The sequence below is a fragment of the Lepidochelys olivacea genome (assembly GCF_965140295.1).
Source record: "Lepidochelys olivacea isolate rLepOli2 genome assembly, chromosome: 14".
Classification (NCBI taxonomy): Eukaryota; Metazoa; Chordata; order Testudines; family Cheloniidae; genus Lepidochelys; species Lepidochelys olivacea.
The window spans coordinates 19,261,164-19,279,773 of NC_140424.1; the positions used below are offsets into that span (position 1 = coordinate 19,261,164).

General features: G+C 39.4%; 1 protein-coding gene across 3 annotated transcripts in view; it reads right to left on the reverse strand.

The window, feature by feature from the left end:
- The window catches only part of OGFOD3 (2-oxoglutarate and iron dependent oxygenase domain containing 3), a 97,032-nt gene that overhangs the window by 46,173 nt on the left and 32,249 nt on the right, over positions 1-18,610 (reverse strand). For all 3 annotated transcript variants that reach the window (XM_084646800.1, XM_084646798.1, XM_084646799.1), the window contains exon 7: positions 11,091-11,244. In XM_084646800.1, the coding sequence (XP_084502926.1) occupies positions 11,091-11,244 (154 nt within the window). The remainder of the gene's footprint in view (positions 1-11,090; positions 11,245-18,610) is intronic.

The window sequence follows — 18,610 nt, forward strand, 5'->3', positions numbered from 1 at the left end:
AATTAAGCCCATTACTTCTTGTCCTACCTCTAGTGGACATGGAGAACAATCTATCACCGTCCTCTTTATAACAGCCCTTAACATACTTGAAGACTTATCAGGTCCTCCCCCACGCCTCCGTCTTTTTTCCCTCACAACTAAACATGACTAGGTCATGTTTTTGAAAATTACCATCATTTTTTGTTGCTCTCCATTGGACTCTTCCAATTTTTCCACCATCCTTCTTAAAATGTGGCACCCAGAACTGGACACAATACTCCAGCTGAGGACTCACCACTGCAAAGTAGAGTGGAACAACTACCTCCCATGTCTTACATATGGCACTCCTGTTAATACACCCAGAACATTAGCCTTTTTCACAGCTGTCCATATTGTTGGCTCATGTTTGATTTGTGATCCACTGTAACCCCCGATCCTTTTCAGCAATACTACTCCTTAGCCAGTTATTCCCCATTTTGTAGTTGTGCTTTTGATTTGTCCTTCCTAAGAAAAGTACTTTACACTTGCATTTACTGAATTTCATCTTGTTGACAAATCTCAAAATCCTTGGAATAAGAAAAGTCAATGGCCCAGAGCTGATAAAAAACAACTCAAAAATTAAATAGTACTATACTCAGGGAGGTAAGATGATTACCACTCAGAGGGAACAGCATTAATTATGACTTCCAAAGCATAAAAATCGATAACAGATTGGGAGCCAATTAATAGTTGATTGCTTCGAGCTAGGTTTCAAAACACAATACATGAAAATGATATTTATATAATGTTACAAACCAACAGACAGCTATAATAAAATCAAAGATCAATTCTGAATTGCCTACAAACTCTAATTGACAATATTCCCAAGCATGACACCTGCTTAGTAATGAGGGACTTTGATTACAAGATTGGGAATGACAACAACAGAGTGGTGAAAGCAATGAACAAGCATACTGGTTCCCAAAATCAGAACAGCAAATGACTGTTAGAATTGTGGCTGGTGTCAGGGCTCATAATGGGTGGAACACTATATCCACATAGATATGCACAGGTAACTTGGAATGTTGCAGATGGAGTCTCAAGGAACCAGACAGATTGTCTATGTAATGGAAGGAAATTTAGGGCAACTCTCCAAGGCATCAGAGCATACAGAGATGACAATGTTGAAAGTGACCAAAATTTGTGTGTAGCAAGAATGAAGATTAAACTTAAGAAAATTAAAACCCCAAAAAGCAGCAAGAAGATTAGCAAAAGGCTAACAGAGAAGACATTACAGCATCAATTTCAAATTGAACTGAAGAACAGAGTATAGATGCTGTAGGACTGAGATCCACTACAAGAAGTCAACACTGACATGTTATGATCCTTTCTGTATGACAGTATCTCAGATGCTGCAATAATTGTAGTTGGTTTCCAGACATGCAAGCCTAAAGTCTGGATAAGTGAGGATATGTGGAACTGTGTAAAAGAAAGGGACAAGCCAAAGCAAACATTCACTCTTCAAACACACCTCCAGAAAAATAGCAGCAAAACATCCGTGTAACCCAAAAGAGACAGCAGTAAAAAGCAACATGAGAAGATACAAGAGGATATGGATAACACTGCCAAAGAAGCTGAGGCAGCTGCTAAAAGAGGTGATTGTAAAACACTTCATCAATTCAACAGCATTCTAACTGGCAAGTTTACACCAGCCAGAGAGCCTGTTAGGGTAAATAAGGAAAGACCGTACCACCACGGAGGTGGTTCCATGGTGTAATAGTTAGCACTCTGAAGCCAGCGATCAGAGTTCAAATCTCGGTAGAACCTTATTTGTTTATAGAGCCCCAGAGGCCTAATGAATAAGGCACTGGCCTCCTAAGCCACGGATTGTGGGTTCGAGTCCCATATGGGGTGAAAAACTTTTGGGGGGAAAGGATAGCTCAGTGGTTTGAGCATTGGCCTCCTAAACCCAGGGTTGTCAGTTCAATCCTTGAGGGGGCCATTTAGGGATCTGGGACAAAAATTGGGGATTGGTCCTGCTTTGAGCAGGGGGTTGGACTAGATGACCTCCAGAGGTCCCTTCCAACCTTGAGAGTCTATGATCTATGACCTACAAGAAAAAAAAAAAGTGATGGGCAGAACACTTTCAAGAGGTGTTAAAATGACCAAAGCCAAAAGAAACTGTTGACTTTGACAAAGAAATTAAACATCCAGAAATAGATATCAACATATTATAAAAGATGCACTAAAAAGTGAAAACCTGGGAAAGCTGCAGGTGAAGACGAGGGAAATTCTGGAAGTTTGTGCTGATGAGATCATCAGTAAAATCACCAAACTTTTCAATAAACTCATGGGACCAGGAAAAGCCTTCAAGACCATGGAAAAATGGCATTATTGTCAAAATACCAAAGAAAGGTAATCAAAACAACCGGTAAGGTGTTACACTTCTTTCAGCAATAGGCAATGCCTTCTGCAGTATCATCTTAAGTAGAATAAAGAAAGCAGTTGAGATAACCATAAAGCAGGCTGGATTTTGATCCAGTAGATCACAAGTTGACCAGATTTTCACCCTAAGAGTAGTCAGGTAGGGTATGGAGTAACAAAACCCACTTCTCATAAACTTCACAGATTTGAAGAAAGCATTTGACTGTCTCCACCCCAGTTTACTCTGACATACCTTGAAGTGTTATGGTATGCCAATAAAACTAGTTAACATCATCAAGGCTTTATATCAAGGTGCAGCTTGTACAATTCAAGTAAACACAGACTTGAGTGAACGGTTTAACATAGACACTGGCATCAAACAAGGATGCATTCTTTCACCTCTACTGTTTAGTATTGCCATTTGACTTCATTATGGCTTGGTGGTCTACACTCAAAAGTTAGATTGATAAAACTGCATCAGTCAGAAAGGTGAATAAACCAACCCCCTGACTAACCTATGCCAACTTAACCCCCAGTGGAGATGTAGCTATACTGATGGAAGAATGCTTCTTTTGCATAGCTACTGTTGCTCAGGGAGGTGAGGTTCCAAAAACTGATGGAAAAACGCCAGTCCGTGTAGGCTGTGTCTACAGTATAGGGTTATGCCAGCATCGCTATGTCGGTGTAGTGTAGACATGCCCTTCTAAGAAAAAGTGTAGGCATACAACACAGGCATTGCATGACTTAAGACGATTTAGATTTTGCTGACAACATAGCTCTAAGTGACAGCTCAACCAACATGCAAGCAAAGAGACTGTCCAGCTATGCAAAAAAGACTCTTAATAATGAGTTATGAAATAACAAATCTGTGAGATCCCCAGCAACTCCGAACTAAAGTCTTACATTAGAAAGGAAATACAAGACATGAGTCAATTCACATACATTGGCAGTAACGTGCAAGCAAATGGGGGGTTTCCAGAAGGAAATAATGTCATGAATTAGCAAGGCAGCAGCTGCATTCACCAGTGCAAACAAGATTTGGTCATCAAAAATCTACAAGTTAAAAACCAAATGACAAAACTTCATCTCAAATGCTGTTTCCATTTAAACAACTGGATTTGAAAACTGGAAATCCACCAGAAGTACAGACAGATGACTAAATGCCATGAGTACAGGGGCCTAGGCTAGTGACCTCTTGAGGTCCTTCCAGTCCTACTATTCTAGAATTCTAAAAACAAATGCCTGAGGAAAAGAAGAGATATTAAATTGAATGAATTTATAACAAATGGTGAAATACATCAGCGTTCAACTCCTCATCTCCAAAGTTATCTGGAAAAGGTAATGAAAATATCTGGGCCACATGTTAAGAAAGAAGCCAGAGCATCTGTCATGCAAGGGGATGTCATTGAACAGCTGGAGGATCATGTAAAAGGGGCTAAACAAAAGAATCCCTCCATCAAACATTACTCAAAGATGGAAAACTTCTGAGACTTAACATCAATGAGAACCTGCAAAGAGTGGTCCAGGATAGACAGGGATGGCAGAGCCTTGTTTGTGCCGTAAATGGACTTTTGATGGCGTGGGAAGTATATCGGATTCAGATAATAACTGGTTTCTGTCCTTTGTTCATCAGTCCTGTGAAATGAGAAAGGTAGGGTTCTTTGGGAAAAAAATAATGTGATTACATAATAAAAGGCTATATTGAGACGCATACACACAAGGGGACATGGACTTCATGGACAACTGTAAAAATCACTACATTTTACATGATGCATTTAAAAACTACGTTACACTTTTGTTGCTGTTAATAATAGAAAAACAAAAGCCACTCAGCCAGTTGCATAGCAGATCTGCTCCCTTGACAGCCCACAGTTTACCTGCAAGATGACAAATGAGGCATGCACAAGGACAGGTGGATGGGAATAGTAAAAATGCACCTTGCTGGCTGCGCTGTATGTGCATTGTCGGGATGCTAAGCCTTAAACAACTTTCATAAAGAAAATAGATTATCCTGCTGAAACTAAATTAGTTTCCATATGACAGGATAACTTGCAAATTCTAGGTGTGGCCTCAATAGAGGCATCTGCTGCCTGGATTAAATGAACACATTATTAATTTTCTGATCCAAAACAAATGTGGAAAATAGTAACGAACAGGAGAGAAGGAACAAATATAGTGCCCAAATAGCTGTAAACACATGACAATAATAGACAGTAGCTACAGAATTCAAAAATACATCCTAATGTATGAAAAGAGACAAAAAATGGACACACAATAACTATTATAGTTACAGCTCTTTCTTCCAGTGTCATCATTCAAATGAATTAAAATAACCAGCTCATCTTGTTTTCCTTCCACACCCCCACCCCCACCCCCACAAATCCCCACTCCTCATTTCTGCCTTGAAAGCTCCCCAGATTATCATGGGGGCTCAGAGAGGGTTCTCATGCGATTACTTGTGAGGACAGGGATAAACATTGCCAGCATGGTCTGTTGTGTATATTTTTAAAGTTAGTTTTCATTGAATTTTGGATCATTTCATGACAGAATGCACAGATGGTATTCCCACATGCTATTCACACAAGACACTCCTTTCCGGCCCAGCCCATGGAACAGAAGAAGAGTCTTAACGCAAATTGAGCCTACCAAAGCTATGGAATTCCTTCCCAGGGAGGAACCTCACTAAAGTGAAATCCCAGCACAAAGACTGTGCATATCTGATGTCCCACTAAAGCCTTATTTTGAGGACTTCAGAATAGAATTCAAATGATATGGTACTGGCCTCAGCATAGGGATGAACAATTCTAGATGCACTCCAAGGAGCACACCGTGCTATCAGCCAAAGGCCTCCAAGTCTTTGCTCCCAAGCCTTGGTGGCAGGGGGCTCTGCATTAGGGAGACCACAGTTTCATTTCCTTTAATTTTTAAATATTCTCTCCCAGCCTGTTGTCACTTTCACTGATTAAAATACTCTTGGAATTGCAGCTATACGCTTCAATCTTATTCAGCCTGCTCTGGCACCTAGGATGATGTCTGTGACAGCATCATATAGTTCAAGGCCAGAAGGGCCCACCAGATCATCTAGTCTGACCATCTAACCTGCACATTACAGGCCACCAGCACCACCTAGAACCCACACATTTAACCCAGCAACCAAAATTAGACCAAAGTATTACAGTCCACAAGAGACCAGACTATTATGTGCCACAAGGAGAGAACAGGAGGGACGGAGCCACACCAGTGCCTGAGGCCCCCGCAATGACATGGAAATTATTTAAGTGAGATATACCCAGGTACTGTGTTCTTGATGGTGAAGAGCATACAGCCAGGAAACAAATGGAAAATCACTAGCTACAACAGGAAATGTAAACTTCACCCATAATCATTTGAACACAGTAATTGTCCATATTACTATTCCCCCCCCTCCGAGTACTCCTACCCAAGTTCTATGAAAGTCTTCCTATTGTACTTTACAAGTTCATTGGCTGTGGAATTATATTTGTATTTTAAAAGTATTAGTCAAGGACAGTAGTCATGATAGAGGTTTGCCTTCTAAGGTAACGCCTGAGTTGGGAGTTGCTGGGGTTCTCCAGCCCTTGGGTGGAAAGGGTATGACTGAAGAAAAACTGCCTAAGAGAAGATGACCATAAAAAGGATGACATTTATTTTACAAGGTAGGGAAAACTCAACAGTATTTCTCTGCCACACCTTAGTTAAGAATGAGCGTGAGCATCATCAGTTTCACTTGACATAATCCAGGTTCAGAAAAAAAGCAGAGGCTTTTTTGGGTCATTTAGATTGTAAACAGGGCCATAATCCCTGAGGCAGAGGGGAAGATGAGCTGCAGAGGATGTGAACTTTAGCTGATCTCTGTTCTGAAAAACAGCCTAAAAAAATGGTCTCCAAAAATTGGTGAATTGGCTGAGACATTAATAGATTGTAGCAGCCCAAATTACCTTCATTAGTTTTAAGCAAAAGTCATTGTTAAAAAGATATAGTATCTCCAAATAAAACACTGGCCTGGGGTACTGTATTCCTATTACACAACTTCTCAAATTTTTTGTTGACAAAGTTTCACCGTGCAGAGCAGCAGCAAAAATACTTTATGTATTTTCTCATTCAAACCACCTCCAGTTACACCTTCAAAAACTGACAAAAAACATGGTGCAACCCTCAAACTAATTACCAGTTCTGAGTAATTCTTCTTTCTGGCATCACACAGACACTTTTTTCTTCCATTTAGTACAGATTTGTAGTAACCTAAAATTGCTGTGGGATGGTGAAGATGCAACAGCTCTTTTGAGAACAGACTAATAAGGAGAGTCAGAGTGAAAGCATACGATGTCGTTGCATTTCATGGAACTGGGATCTCTGCTAGGATGGTGTCCCCCTGTGACAGACTGGAGCATGTGATGGAACTGCCAGAAGCCACGTCAGCACTATTTTCATTCTAGATACAGTTCTTATTAGTATCAGTTTGGGTAATCTGCACTGTATAAATCCTCCCCATCCATGTTGCTCTGTATTTACAGTACCCCTTTAACCAATAATATTCAGAAAGCTGGTGTGGATTATCATTGCTTTGTCAATGGCTCTACACTTGATCTTGCAGCACTAACCTAATTTAAACTGAGGCTGCCTCAAGTAATGTCAGCCTGTCACAACATCTGAAGTTCAGTACAGCAGAATGAGCACTTTGCTAATGAGAGCATCAGTTCGTAGTTCACAAATCAAAGGTGACTACCACAGCTTTGACCGATGCTGTCAGAAACATGGACAAAACACAAGAGCCAAGTATTTATTAATTATTATTATTATTCCATGCAACTTGGGCCTTTTAATATCAAGCATTTTTCCTGGTAAGAAATATTTCTTTATGTGACTTCTAATCAAGGATGTCCAAGTCATGCCCTTAGAAGCCGACCTACTAATAACTTTTACCTACTGACAGTGAGGCACTGAGAAGCTTTTGGATGGCTGTAAATCTTAGATCTGGTTCTTCTTGGTTCGGGTGGGCCATGATTCTGGAGCAATTCCAGTTTTTAAATCTCTGCTGAACTCCCAATTTATTTAGCTATATGGCATTCTCACCAGTAATTTGAGTTCTGCTTATTTACATAGATCCACTTGGATACAATGAATGTAACTAAACTCAAAAACAAGACTCACTCAGTTCAATCCACTGAACTTCACAAAGGTCATAAGCTGTGATCTCAGAGACAAAAGACCCCTGCTATGTTTACAAAATCACTCAATAAACCTTTCATCACAACCAAAAGCAGATCATGAAAAAGTCAAGTCTCCTCCACAGAACATGCAGTAAAATAAACCTTGCACATCACTGATGCATAGGCATGGGAAGAAGAGGTGTGGGGGGTGCTGCAGCACCCCCCAGGTTTTGCACCCTGCACCCCTCCCACCCTGGGTCCTGGATGCCTGCCCTGCTGCTGCCCAGAGGCTCTGCTGCTGGCCCTGGGTCCCACTCAGCCGCCAGCCCCAGGTCCCACTCAGCCACTGGCCCTGTGCCCAGGGGCTCTGCTGCTGGCCCCAGGGTCCAGGCTGCCAGCCCAGGGTCCCACCTGACCGCAGGCCCCACACCTGGGGCTCTACACCCACCCTTGCTGTGGCCCCAGCCTCTGCCACTTTACCCCTGTCCACGTCCTCCCCACTCAGACAGGGGTAAGTGAGATGCAGCTTAGCACCCTCACTCCAAAAACTGTTCCAGAGCCACTGCACTGATGCCTAAATATTTAAATTATCTGTAACGGTTGATAAGTGCTTTAAGAGATTGAGTGGTTCATCACACCTCTGAAACCAGGGCTGGCCTTCAACCAACTTCTTGGGGTCTCAAATCAACAACTGAGGACAAGGAGGGACTTTTGCTCAGCCAGTCTGCACAGGGGGTGCCAAAATCATTTTCCATCCTAGGGCCTGAAACAGTGATTACTAGAGATGGCTGAAAGTTTTCCGAAAAAGAGTTTTCCATCAGGAAAATACTACTTTGACAAAACTGAAATGTTCCACAGGAATGTGTTGATTGCATTAAACTTTCAAGGGAAACCAGACAGGCAGGCCAGCTACCTAACCCTACCTGGTTTCCTGCCAGCCCAGACTCCCCAGCTGTCCAACTTCCAGGACTCCTTCACACGCTGCCAGGGTATCAGGAGTCCCTGGGCTCCAGGGTCTCCAGCAGCCCATCTAGTGAGCTCTCCCGTAGCTGGGACTCCCCAGCAGTTTGCCTGGCAAGCTGATACTTAGTTGAAGAGGCTGGATCAGAAATTTTCAAAAAATCCCTTTTCAGTTCTTCTGAAACAGATTGTTTTGAAAATGTCCATCCCACAGAAAATGTTACATATCTGACTTTTCATTTGGATCCAGAATGAAAATTTTTCAGAAATGAAAAACGTTCTGTGGGATAAAAATTCTGGTTCCTGCACAGCACTAGTGTTTACCATCATACAACATATCCCATAGCACAAGTACACAGACTGGTACAGAAAAGACTGTTTGCATCAAAACTCAGATTACCCAAACTGATACTAATAAGAACTGTATCAAGAATGAAAATAGTGCTGACGTGGCTTCTTTGTGGATGTCAGAAGCAGAAAGAATTCCGTTTGCCACTCGACACCCTCATATTGGGCTTTCCAAGACAGACCATGGAGAGATGAAACACCATCTCTCTACTTCTCTCACACCCTCAAAATAAAACTGTTTTTGGCTCAAATAAGTTTTTTCTTTTCCAGTTTATGTGCATGAGTGCTACAAGATTGTAGTTAAAACACTACTTGGGAAGTAGGTGAGTGATTAATCAGTCCATCTATTAAAGCAGTTGTCAAAATCTACCCCTAATTTAAAAAAACAGATCTCAGTGATGAGCATATGACAAACTCTTCTGCTTTGTTTAACATTCAGGAGTGTTACTGAGTATCTTAGATAGGGGTAGCCCCTCTGCAGAACATAGCAATCAGACATTTTTCTTTTTCATATTGTGCAAACCAGAAATATGTTTGATAAGACTGCTCAGTCATCAGAATCCCTGACTGCACTTTGCTCAAAGAACGTACGATTGTTTTTTCTTGATGCCTGAGTAATAATAAATACGATCTGAAATATAAAGGGAGGCAGGAGTACCATATGTATTTATACAGATATGCTTTTATCCTTATAAAATTTTAGACTGACAAGCATTCTACATTACACAATGTTTTTATTCACCTGCATATCAAAGTTATAAATCGCCAAAAAGAGAAGAAAAAGTGTAATATACACAGCCACCTACTATAGCAACATCAGTCTGCCCACCATAGTAGGCAATAGCAAAGGATATAAAACTTTAACAGATATATCACATTGAACGAGATTACTGCTACTAAGTATGGGTGAAGTGTCCCACCACAAGGGTATCCTGAATACAAACTAATATTTATAGGCACAGGATTGGGATATGGGAACATCGTAGCAGATGTTATTAGGTACGTCTCACAATTAAGTGTTACATCATTTTTTATCTTACACCAAGACCCCAAACCTTTTGATCTGCTAGGATTGGAAGAACAAAGGTCACATTAGAATCAGTATTATATGGCAATGTATTTTTTGAGACATAACACTGCCTTTGTGTTTACATTATTTTAAAATTTTATATATATATATGTGTGCACACACACGCACGCACACACACGGGGCAGATACCCCTCCTTTTAACTGGTGTTGATAACAGTAAAAGCTGTGTTATCCGGCACTTTATCAACCAGTAAGTTCTATTAATGGGCATTTCTGATATCTCACAATCCAATCTTCAATCTAGTAACCGGGACTAGTGTACTGCCCAGGACATTATGCAATTGCACATTCTGCACTCTACGTTTATGCAAAAGAGGCACAATACAAGTAAGCAAGCTGATATCAGGGATTTATTCAAAAAAGCAGCTTCCAGAGTGTGTTATAGGGTGATTACAGATTCAGCCCAATCTCCTACATCTTCTAAATCTACAATGATAATTGATGTTGATGATAATGACCCTGCGGCACTGCAAGATCCTGAAGTGCCTTCTGAATCATCAAAGAAAGATTAAATTGCGTTCAGTATAGTTTTAGTGTTAAGTGTATTTAAGCGATCTGGGTGAACGCCATGTGCTGCCTATAGTGATATGTAGTGTCATAAAGATAACCTCCTGGATACACCTAAGTGCTTCAAGAAACCAACCACTCTGCAGTGAAGTACTACTACTGGATTGGTGAGTACCTGTATACTATTTTATACTTTATTCGTTTTATTGTATTCTAATGCTTTGAAACTTGGTATTCCATTGGTAAATATAACTCTTAGTTAACCGGAATTTTTGATTAACCGGCACCCCACATTTCTCCAACAGGCTGGATAACAAAGCTTTTACTGTATTTACAGAGTATCGCATGGTTGAATAATTCCAGCAGAAAATACCAAAGATTTTAAAGGTAAACTACACTTTTGAAAAAAATGAGTGATATTGTCCTGTGCTCCCAGTATGACAAAGGCAAGCTGGAGTATTCTTCATCCATGTTCCTTTCACTGAAACAACTTTTATATCACCAGACTACAAACATCTCCCAACAGCAATCGTTATTATGGTCTGGTACACTTGGGTACTCAGTCTCCAAAGTGATTTAATCCCAAGGTTTAATCCCAAGGAAACACATTCTGCCTCTCTGAACCTGCCACTTACCTTGTCAATGTGCGGGTGCCAGTACTCATCATGCGTTGTCTTGGCCTCTGTGCTGTTTATTCTTGAGAAGAACGTTGGCTTGGTCAGATACATGGAAGAAGAGCTGATACCAAATGCCTGAGCTATTGTTTGCTGAATTCTCCGCCTTACATCACTGCAAAGAAGAACATGACACAGCACCGTGGCACAGGTCCCAGTTTAAACCAGAGTGACATTATCGTTCTGCGGCTTCTTTCACTATCTGCTCCTACAGTTTATTGATTGTCCACTGTCACTGCTTTTCCCAGCTTAAAATTTCTTCATCACATTTACCTCTGCAAATATATTTCAGGGAGTTTGGATTTTTTCTCCCCTTTGTCTTAACAACCCTGGATCAGAGCTATAAGAATCCACCATCTCAAGTCGCTTTCCTTTCTTTTTATTCTCAGAAGCTAAAAAGCAATATTTTTTCTTTTCTTTCTTTCTTTTATATATAAAGTTTGGCATTTTGTTTACAGGCTTCTAAGAGGGCATAACAAATAGAAGAATGAAAAAAAATTAAAAGCTAGTTATACCATGCAGCTGCTCTTTCCTTCTCCACATCCCTCCTCCCAACCCATTTCATTCTTGTCTCTCCAACAATGAGCCATACTCCCAAGCCAACCCAATAAAACCAAAATTTAATAAAATGGCAAGAGAGGGAGAGAGAGAGAGAGAGACAGACAGACAGAAACAAGACTCTCTATTTTAAGTTCCTTAGGGCAAATTCTGTGGCCCCAATCTTTTTGTAAAATGCCACGTACACCTATAGGCTTAATAAATAATACAAAATTAAAACAGAAAATATTTGACAGATATCCCTTTAATCTGCAGCAGATGACCAGATAAGAAATCTGTACCTCCAAAAACTTGTATCTTGAGATACAAGCATAACAAAGGAAATTAAGTGTTGAGATGGGAAGATCAAGTTTTAATCTTAACACTGTTTTGCTTTCTTTCAGTTTTAAACAAATATTTTAAACTCTTCAATTATTCTCCTTGTTCTTGCTTTTCAAGTGCAGATTTTTTTATTTTTTTTTTTAAAAAAAGGCACACTGAAAAAGGTTTCATTGGAAGTAAACACACTTGTAAAGCTTCCCAGTGGAACTGCATCATCATTTTTGTAGCTTATACCCATTATTAAAAGTTTCTCCAATATGCAGTACCAAACTTCAGAGAGATTTCAGTACATGCTCTCAAATACTTTTCTAGAGGTTTTAAATAGAGATCGTCACAAAGAGTAGGAAGGCTGAAAGTCAGATCTGTCAGGTTTGAGGGGCAAATACTTATCACAGGACTGCCAACCCCATGCATTCAAAACTCCTGAATCAGCCCTCTTATGCTGTCAAATCATGAGAGTTTACAAAATAATACATTTGGGGTACTTTTTATTAGCCTTCTGATTTTGGAGCCTTTCGGAGTCACACTTTCCAGATTCTCTACGCAACCATAAAGGCCGGATTTTTTTTTTTTTTTTTTTTAAATGAAAGGTAAGATTCTCATGTAATCTCACATGACTCCACGAGCTAGGGCTTCAAGAAAAACATTAAATACCATGAGAGTTGACAAGACTGAGGTCAGAGAAATGGAAAATGAAAGAGATATTCAGTATTGGGTCTTTGAATCCATCTCCCTGTCCTGGAGGAATGTTTCTAACACCACGGCATATTGCTCACACATCACACTTTATGGTCCCAATTCAGCAAAGCACTTAAGCACATGCTCACCATCAAGCATGAATAAGCTGAATAGGGATGTGTAAGTACTTTGTTGTCCCTCTGTTCTCGGGACCAAGCAGAGATTCAGTAGGAGCCCAATCCTACAAGATATGAACATTGTCAATGTGCGTTTTGCTTCACCATGAATTGAGGGCGCTCAGTGCTTTGTAGAAACCACCACTAGAATGATTAACAACTAGGGGCGTGGGGGGGTAGCAGCCACAAAGGCAAAGGAAAAACAATCTATCCCCTGGGTTTGATGCCGGTGGGCCCGACCCAGCTGATAGCTACAATATATCTATGCTGAAGTGCTTGTCCCTAAAGGCCAAGAACAAGGTCATCACTTCATTTTCAGGGCATCTTTCTTTACACTGGTTTAAATCTCAAATATTTATTATTATAATGAAGAATAACATCTATTTCACAGAGAGCACTTTTCATCTATAGATCTCAAAGAGTTTCACAATCTTTTAAAGGTATTTATCCTCACAACTGCCCTGTGAGTCACGGAAGCATTATTAGCCTCACTGTACAGATGGGAAACTGAGGCATAGTGAGGCTAAGTGACTTGCCCAAGGTCACACAGGAAGTCCATGGCAGAGCAGAGAATTGAACCCACATCTCCCACATTCTCAGTCAGTGCCCTAACCACCGTACCATCCCTCCTCTTAGTGTCCCCAGTCACCCCGTTTTAAATGCCAAATAAAGTCTATAACATTCACGCCCTCAGAGAACCTCAAAAGCAACACTGATTTCCCTCTAAGTCTGATGCCTTTTCCTTTTTTTAAAAACCTTACTACTGAAGCACATTCTCTAGTCCTTATAAGCTGCCTTAAAGCTTCACTCCCCAATGTAATGACTTAGGACAAGACAAGACTGCATGATTTGTAAAATGGAAAGGGGGAAATAAAGTTCTGCTCAGATTTTCTTCATTTACAAGAAGGCAAAAAAAAGTAACTGCTTCAGGTCTGCCAAAGGTTACTATAAAAGTTTATTCCTTTTCCTAAGCTTAATTTGCTGCTGAGTGAAAACAAGCACATCCTTCAAGAGACGGAAATCTGCTTCCTGTTTATCAAAACCAACCCACATTTTCTAGCTCATCTTGAACAAGTCTTCTTCCCTTTCCAACCCAAAGATAACAAATAGGGCCAAATTCTGGAGTTCAAGTCAATGCAGAATTTGCATCACTAGTTTCATGTCTTTGTGAGCCATCATCTGGCCATAGTAGCTTCTGTTATTCTAAAAAAAAAAAAAATTAAAGCAATCAACTCATACTATTTTAAAAAAATCAGGACCACCTGCAGTGACTATTTTCCTTGAATATGTGAAGACAGTCTTTATGCCGATTAAATATACATGAAATACTAACTGTCCCACTGAGTGGACATCAGGTCCAAGGATTCATGGGCTTAGATTAATCCAAGACAGACAAAAAACTGGTCCAACAGAAGATGATTTGTGTTTTAATAATTGTCTTGCAATTATCCTCAAACCTGGAAAGTTTAGTTTAAAATGCTTACCTGATATAAATCTGCTAAACAGATCTCAAAGAATGTTATAACAAACAGCTTCATATGAAGAAAAGTAAATGTGGTCAGAAAAAAAAAAAAAGCAGCTCCTTTTTTAAAAAAAAATATATATATATCACCTGCAGAGGGTTATAATAAACAGAGCACCTAGAAGCTGATTTCCCATGATACAGATAGAAAAATGAAATTTAAAAAAGTAAATGAACTAAATTACCAGAATTACATTAACTGATTTCACAGTAGTTATGTTGCTTATTAATGCAGAGAGTTACATAGAAGTATCAGTTAATAAACAAGCCTATGAAAGCTCCTAGTACAGGAAATTGAAGTATTTCTACCTAAAGGAAGTTCCACTCATGCTCTGCATCAAGATGAACCACATGTAGCAGCTTAATTTGCCATTTATTTTATTTATATTATTGCTGATTTCAAAGAGATATAGTGGTGTGTCAGAGACTGGATCTATAACACCACCTCATTTCCCACCACCACCAAACACACGAGACCAGCACTACAGGTAAAGGACACTCATCGTTTAAGTTATAGGCATAGCAGAATGAACAGAAGGGTTAAATGTATTATAATAAAAGTTGAAAAATATGGGGGGTTGCAAAAGTCATGAACAAAATAGTAAATAAGTCTCTCAGTGGGAACAGGACACAATCTCCCACTTTATCCTAGCCTCCCTCTCAGATTCAGCTGTATGTACAGCGGGAAGTACAAGTTATTTTTTAGGGTCTGATCCAACACCCATTGACGTTAACAGGAATCTTTCCATTCACTTTGGTGAGCTTTGGATCAAGCCTTTAAAACCACAAGCAAACGTGACAAAATAATCCATCTATTGGGCTGATAACCTAGGACAGGACATTTATGCAGAGCAGGCAGCATGTTTTGCTGAATGCTTTAAACAGTCCCAGGTCTCCCCTACATATACACTACATTCAGGTAGCCTCCATCATCTGACCACAGCAAGTTGGTAAATATGCATTTACAGGAGAGCAACGTTCTGATCTTCTCCCCACGAAAACAATCTCCTATTCATTGACTCACTTTGTGATAGTAAATTAACTTTGTGCGTGCTGAAATCAATTCTCTATCCAAGTGCCATGAATCAGATATCCCCTTTTACAGGTGGAGATGTTCTCTAGAGTCATACAAATGCAACTTCTCTGGATACACATTACGCAAACAAAGGAAATTAAAGTAGTTTATCCAGAAGCTAGCACATCTATTTTGTGCACTGGTTTTAAAATCATTCTGCTTGGCCTACAATCTTTCCATTACAATCAACTTCCCATGCCTCAAACCTGACCTTCAGACTTTGCAACATGTATCAAACCCATACTTAAACCTTTTGCTCCTGTTCTCCTTGCTGCCATTCCAGGTAGTTTCTATATATTTTAATCTATAAATTCTTTTGAGACTATAGAGAGCCTTCTATCTACAACCATACTATATTGCAGCTCTATTTAAAAAAACTCTTGTCAAGGCAAACAAATCCTTGAATTTTCCAAAATGAAAATCATGGTATCTTGCCCCTATTTCATCATTGCAATTGCTCAGGATGTATTCCCACTTTGCTCGGACACAATGGAAATAGCTTTGCTAGCACAGATGACATCTGATGAGCATGAAACCAAGTCAATAGTAGAAAGAAAAGTAGAAAACTCCCCATAATTTCTGTTGACAGCAATCCTTGTGCATTTTCACATAATGAGTCATGGATGATGCTGAAATACATATGACAGATTTAGGGAAGAAAAGTGTTGTAGCACAGTTATAGGAAAGGGGTAGTGAAATCTACTCCGTACTAAATTAGAGAAACAATGGGGCATATTTCCCATTTCTCTTTGACTGAAGAGAAATGGGAAAAACAATAGTGAGGCTAGAGTCTAAGAAAAAAAAATACTTCAAATTAACCTCCTTTTTAAGTTTGGAGCCTGCAGCACTGGCATCATGGAGAAGTATGTGACAAGGCCTTCTGCACATTGGACTCTCACAAGGGCTGGAGAGAAGAAATAAAAAGCAGAGATTCCCCAGGGTCGACCTGAGTCATGCCCGAAAAAGACGTTCAGTGCTGATAGATTACTACATCTCTCTCACATGCTGAATCATAGACTGAAATTCATGCGTGTATGTATGCTTGCTTCCTTGAATCTGCAAATAACTCATTTCTTTTCCTAGCTAAAAAACCTTTAGTTAATGTATTACGTGATTGGCTACAAGTATTGTCCTTGGTGTAAGATCTAAGGCACAACTGATCTGGAGTAAGTAGCTGGTCTCTTCGGACTGGAAAACACCTGAATATTCTGTGGTTTTTGGTATATGAGACCATTTATCACTAAGTCCAGCTTGCCTGGGTGGCAAGATAGACTGGAGGGCCCAAGGGCACTGTCTGCAACTTCCTGGTAAGACTGTTACAATGATCTAGGAGTTCACATTTGTTATGGGGTTGGTAAAATCCAATTATAGAACATACCACCAGTTGGGGGTGTCTACCCTGAGGTTGGCACTCTCAGTCGTGAGCCACTCCCAACAGCATGACAGTGGGCAAGGTAATAAATACTCTTTGGCTTTCACTCAATTCTTTGCACATCTACACTCTGACAAGTTTTTAAAACACAATTTGGTGTAACTTGGTGTAATTTTCTTCTAATGCCACGGATGGGGAGCGCTTTTAAACCAAGGATGCATATTCCAAGGTCTCCATTCTGGATAAAGATACAGACAGAAAGAGTCAAACAAGAAGAATTACTATCTTGAAAGCTAGAGGATAAAGCATGAGGGCACAGAAATTATAATTCATTCTGAAGCAGCGGCTATTTTGACACAGCCAGTTTAAAAACCAGCCTTCTCGAATGTCTGCTCTTGTTTGTTACTGTGGTAATCAGTAACATTCAGATGTGCATTTTATTTAGCTAGTGCTCTCCAGAGTGTATTTTTAAACAGGCCTGGATAGGCAAATGGAAGTAATAAAGATAAATGCTCCTCAAGATAGCATACAACAATCCATTAAAGTTATATGCTACTGGAGTCGTGATTAAAGAGGAACAAAAGCATTTAACAATATATTTTGTTTGTGACTTGTCTCTGGCAGGTTGAAACATTCTCTATACCAACTAAGGAGTCCATAATCACTAGCTGCTGCTTTATTCCCCAAGTGGGAGGGGCAAAAATGTGAAGTACTTATACAATTCTTATAAATTCCAGTTTGTTTGGAATAGGGAAATACATAAAAAAAAAACCCATAAATTAATCAGGTTATTTCTACAGGCTGGGAAGGAAAAAGAGTATTATGGTTATTTCTAAATTCTACTAATATGGTGACAGGGGTTGGGGAGTTTATACATAGATAGGATTAGATAAAATCTAAAATACTTTTCATGTATAAAAACATCATAGCTCATCTCTAAAGATGATGTTATCTAGAAAGGCCAAGTTAGACAAAGATTAGCCACTTAAAGTGGTCAAGTTAAACCAGGCAAAACTACGAGAGTAATACAACTCCAGTCCAACTTCAACAGACAAGTCATTAACAAGGCAAAATAAACTTTGATCAGCATCTATAGGAACTTAATGACAGAGCTGTACAAATAATTGATTTTTTTTTCCATACACACAGTGAAATACATTTTTTTTTTAAAGTTTGTCTTGGGTCAAACACAGTGTTTTGTTCAACCCAAAATAAAATATTTCTTTTCCATTTCAAGTATTTTAGGTGAATTTTAAAAAAAAAATTTTTAAACAAAGTCATTGCAAATTCAAAAACTGAAAATGTTTCATTTCAAAAATGTCAAAACTAAATGTTTAAACTTTTTGCGAAATTTTTCATTTATTTGATGTAACAATTTGGTGAACCACAACAAATTTGCAAAGTGCTACGGTCAACCCAAATCTGCATTTTTCTGCAAAAAAGTTTCACCTGAAAAAAAAAAATTTCATCCAGCTCTACCTACCAATAATACTTTAGCCACTAGAGGGAGCTCATATTCTTCCATAATGACAACAGAAATACACTGAGAATTACAAGATAAAAGTTAAATAAATTTGGAACACAAAATTTTCAAACCAAGTCTGCTCTGCAGTTCATGTCAAGATCTACAGTTACACAAAATTCCATGAAAATCAGAATTAATTTACTTTGAACATTCAGCAAAGTAGTAAAAAGGCTTGTTCCTAAATGTTGGCTATACATGTCTTCAGAGATAGGAAACGTATTAAAACATGTTGTGCCAGTCACGTTAGTGAGTCA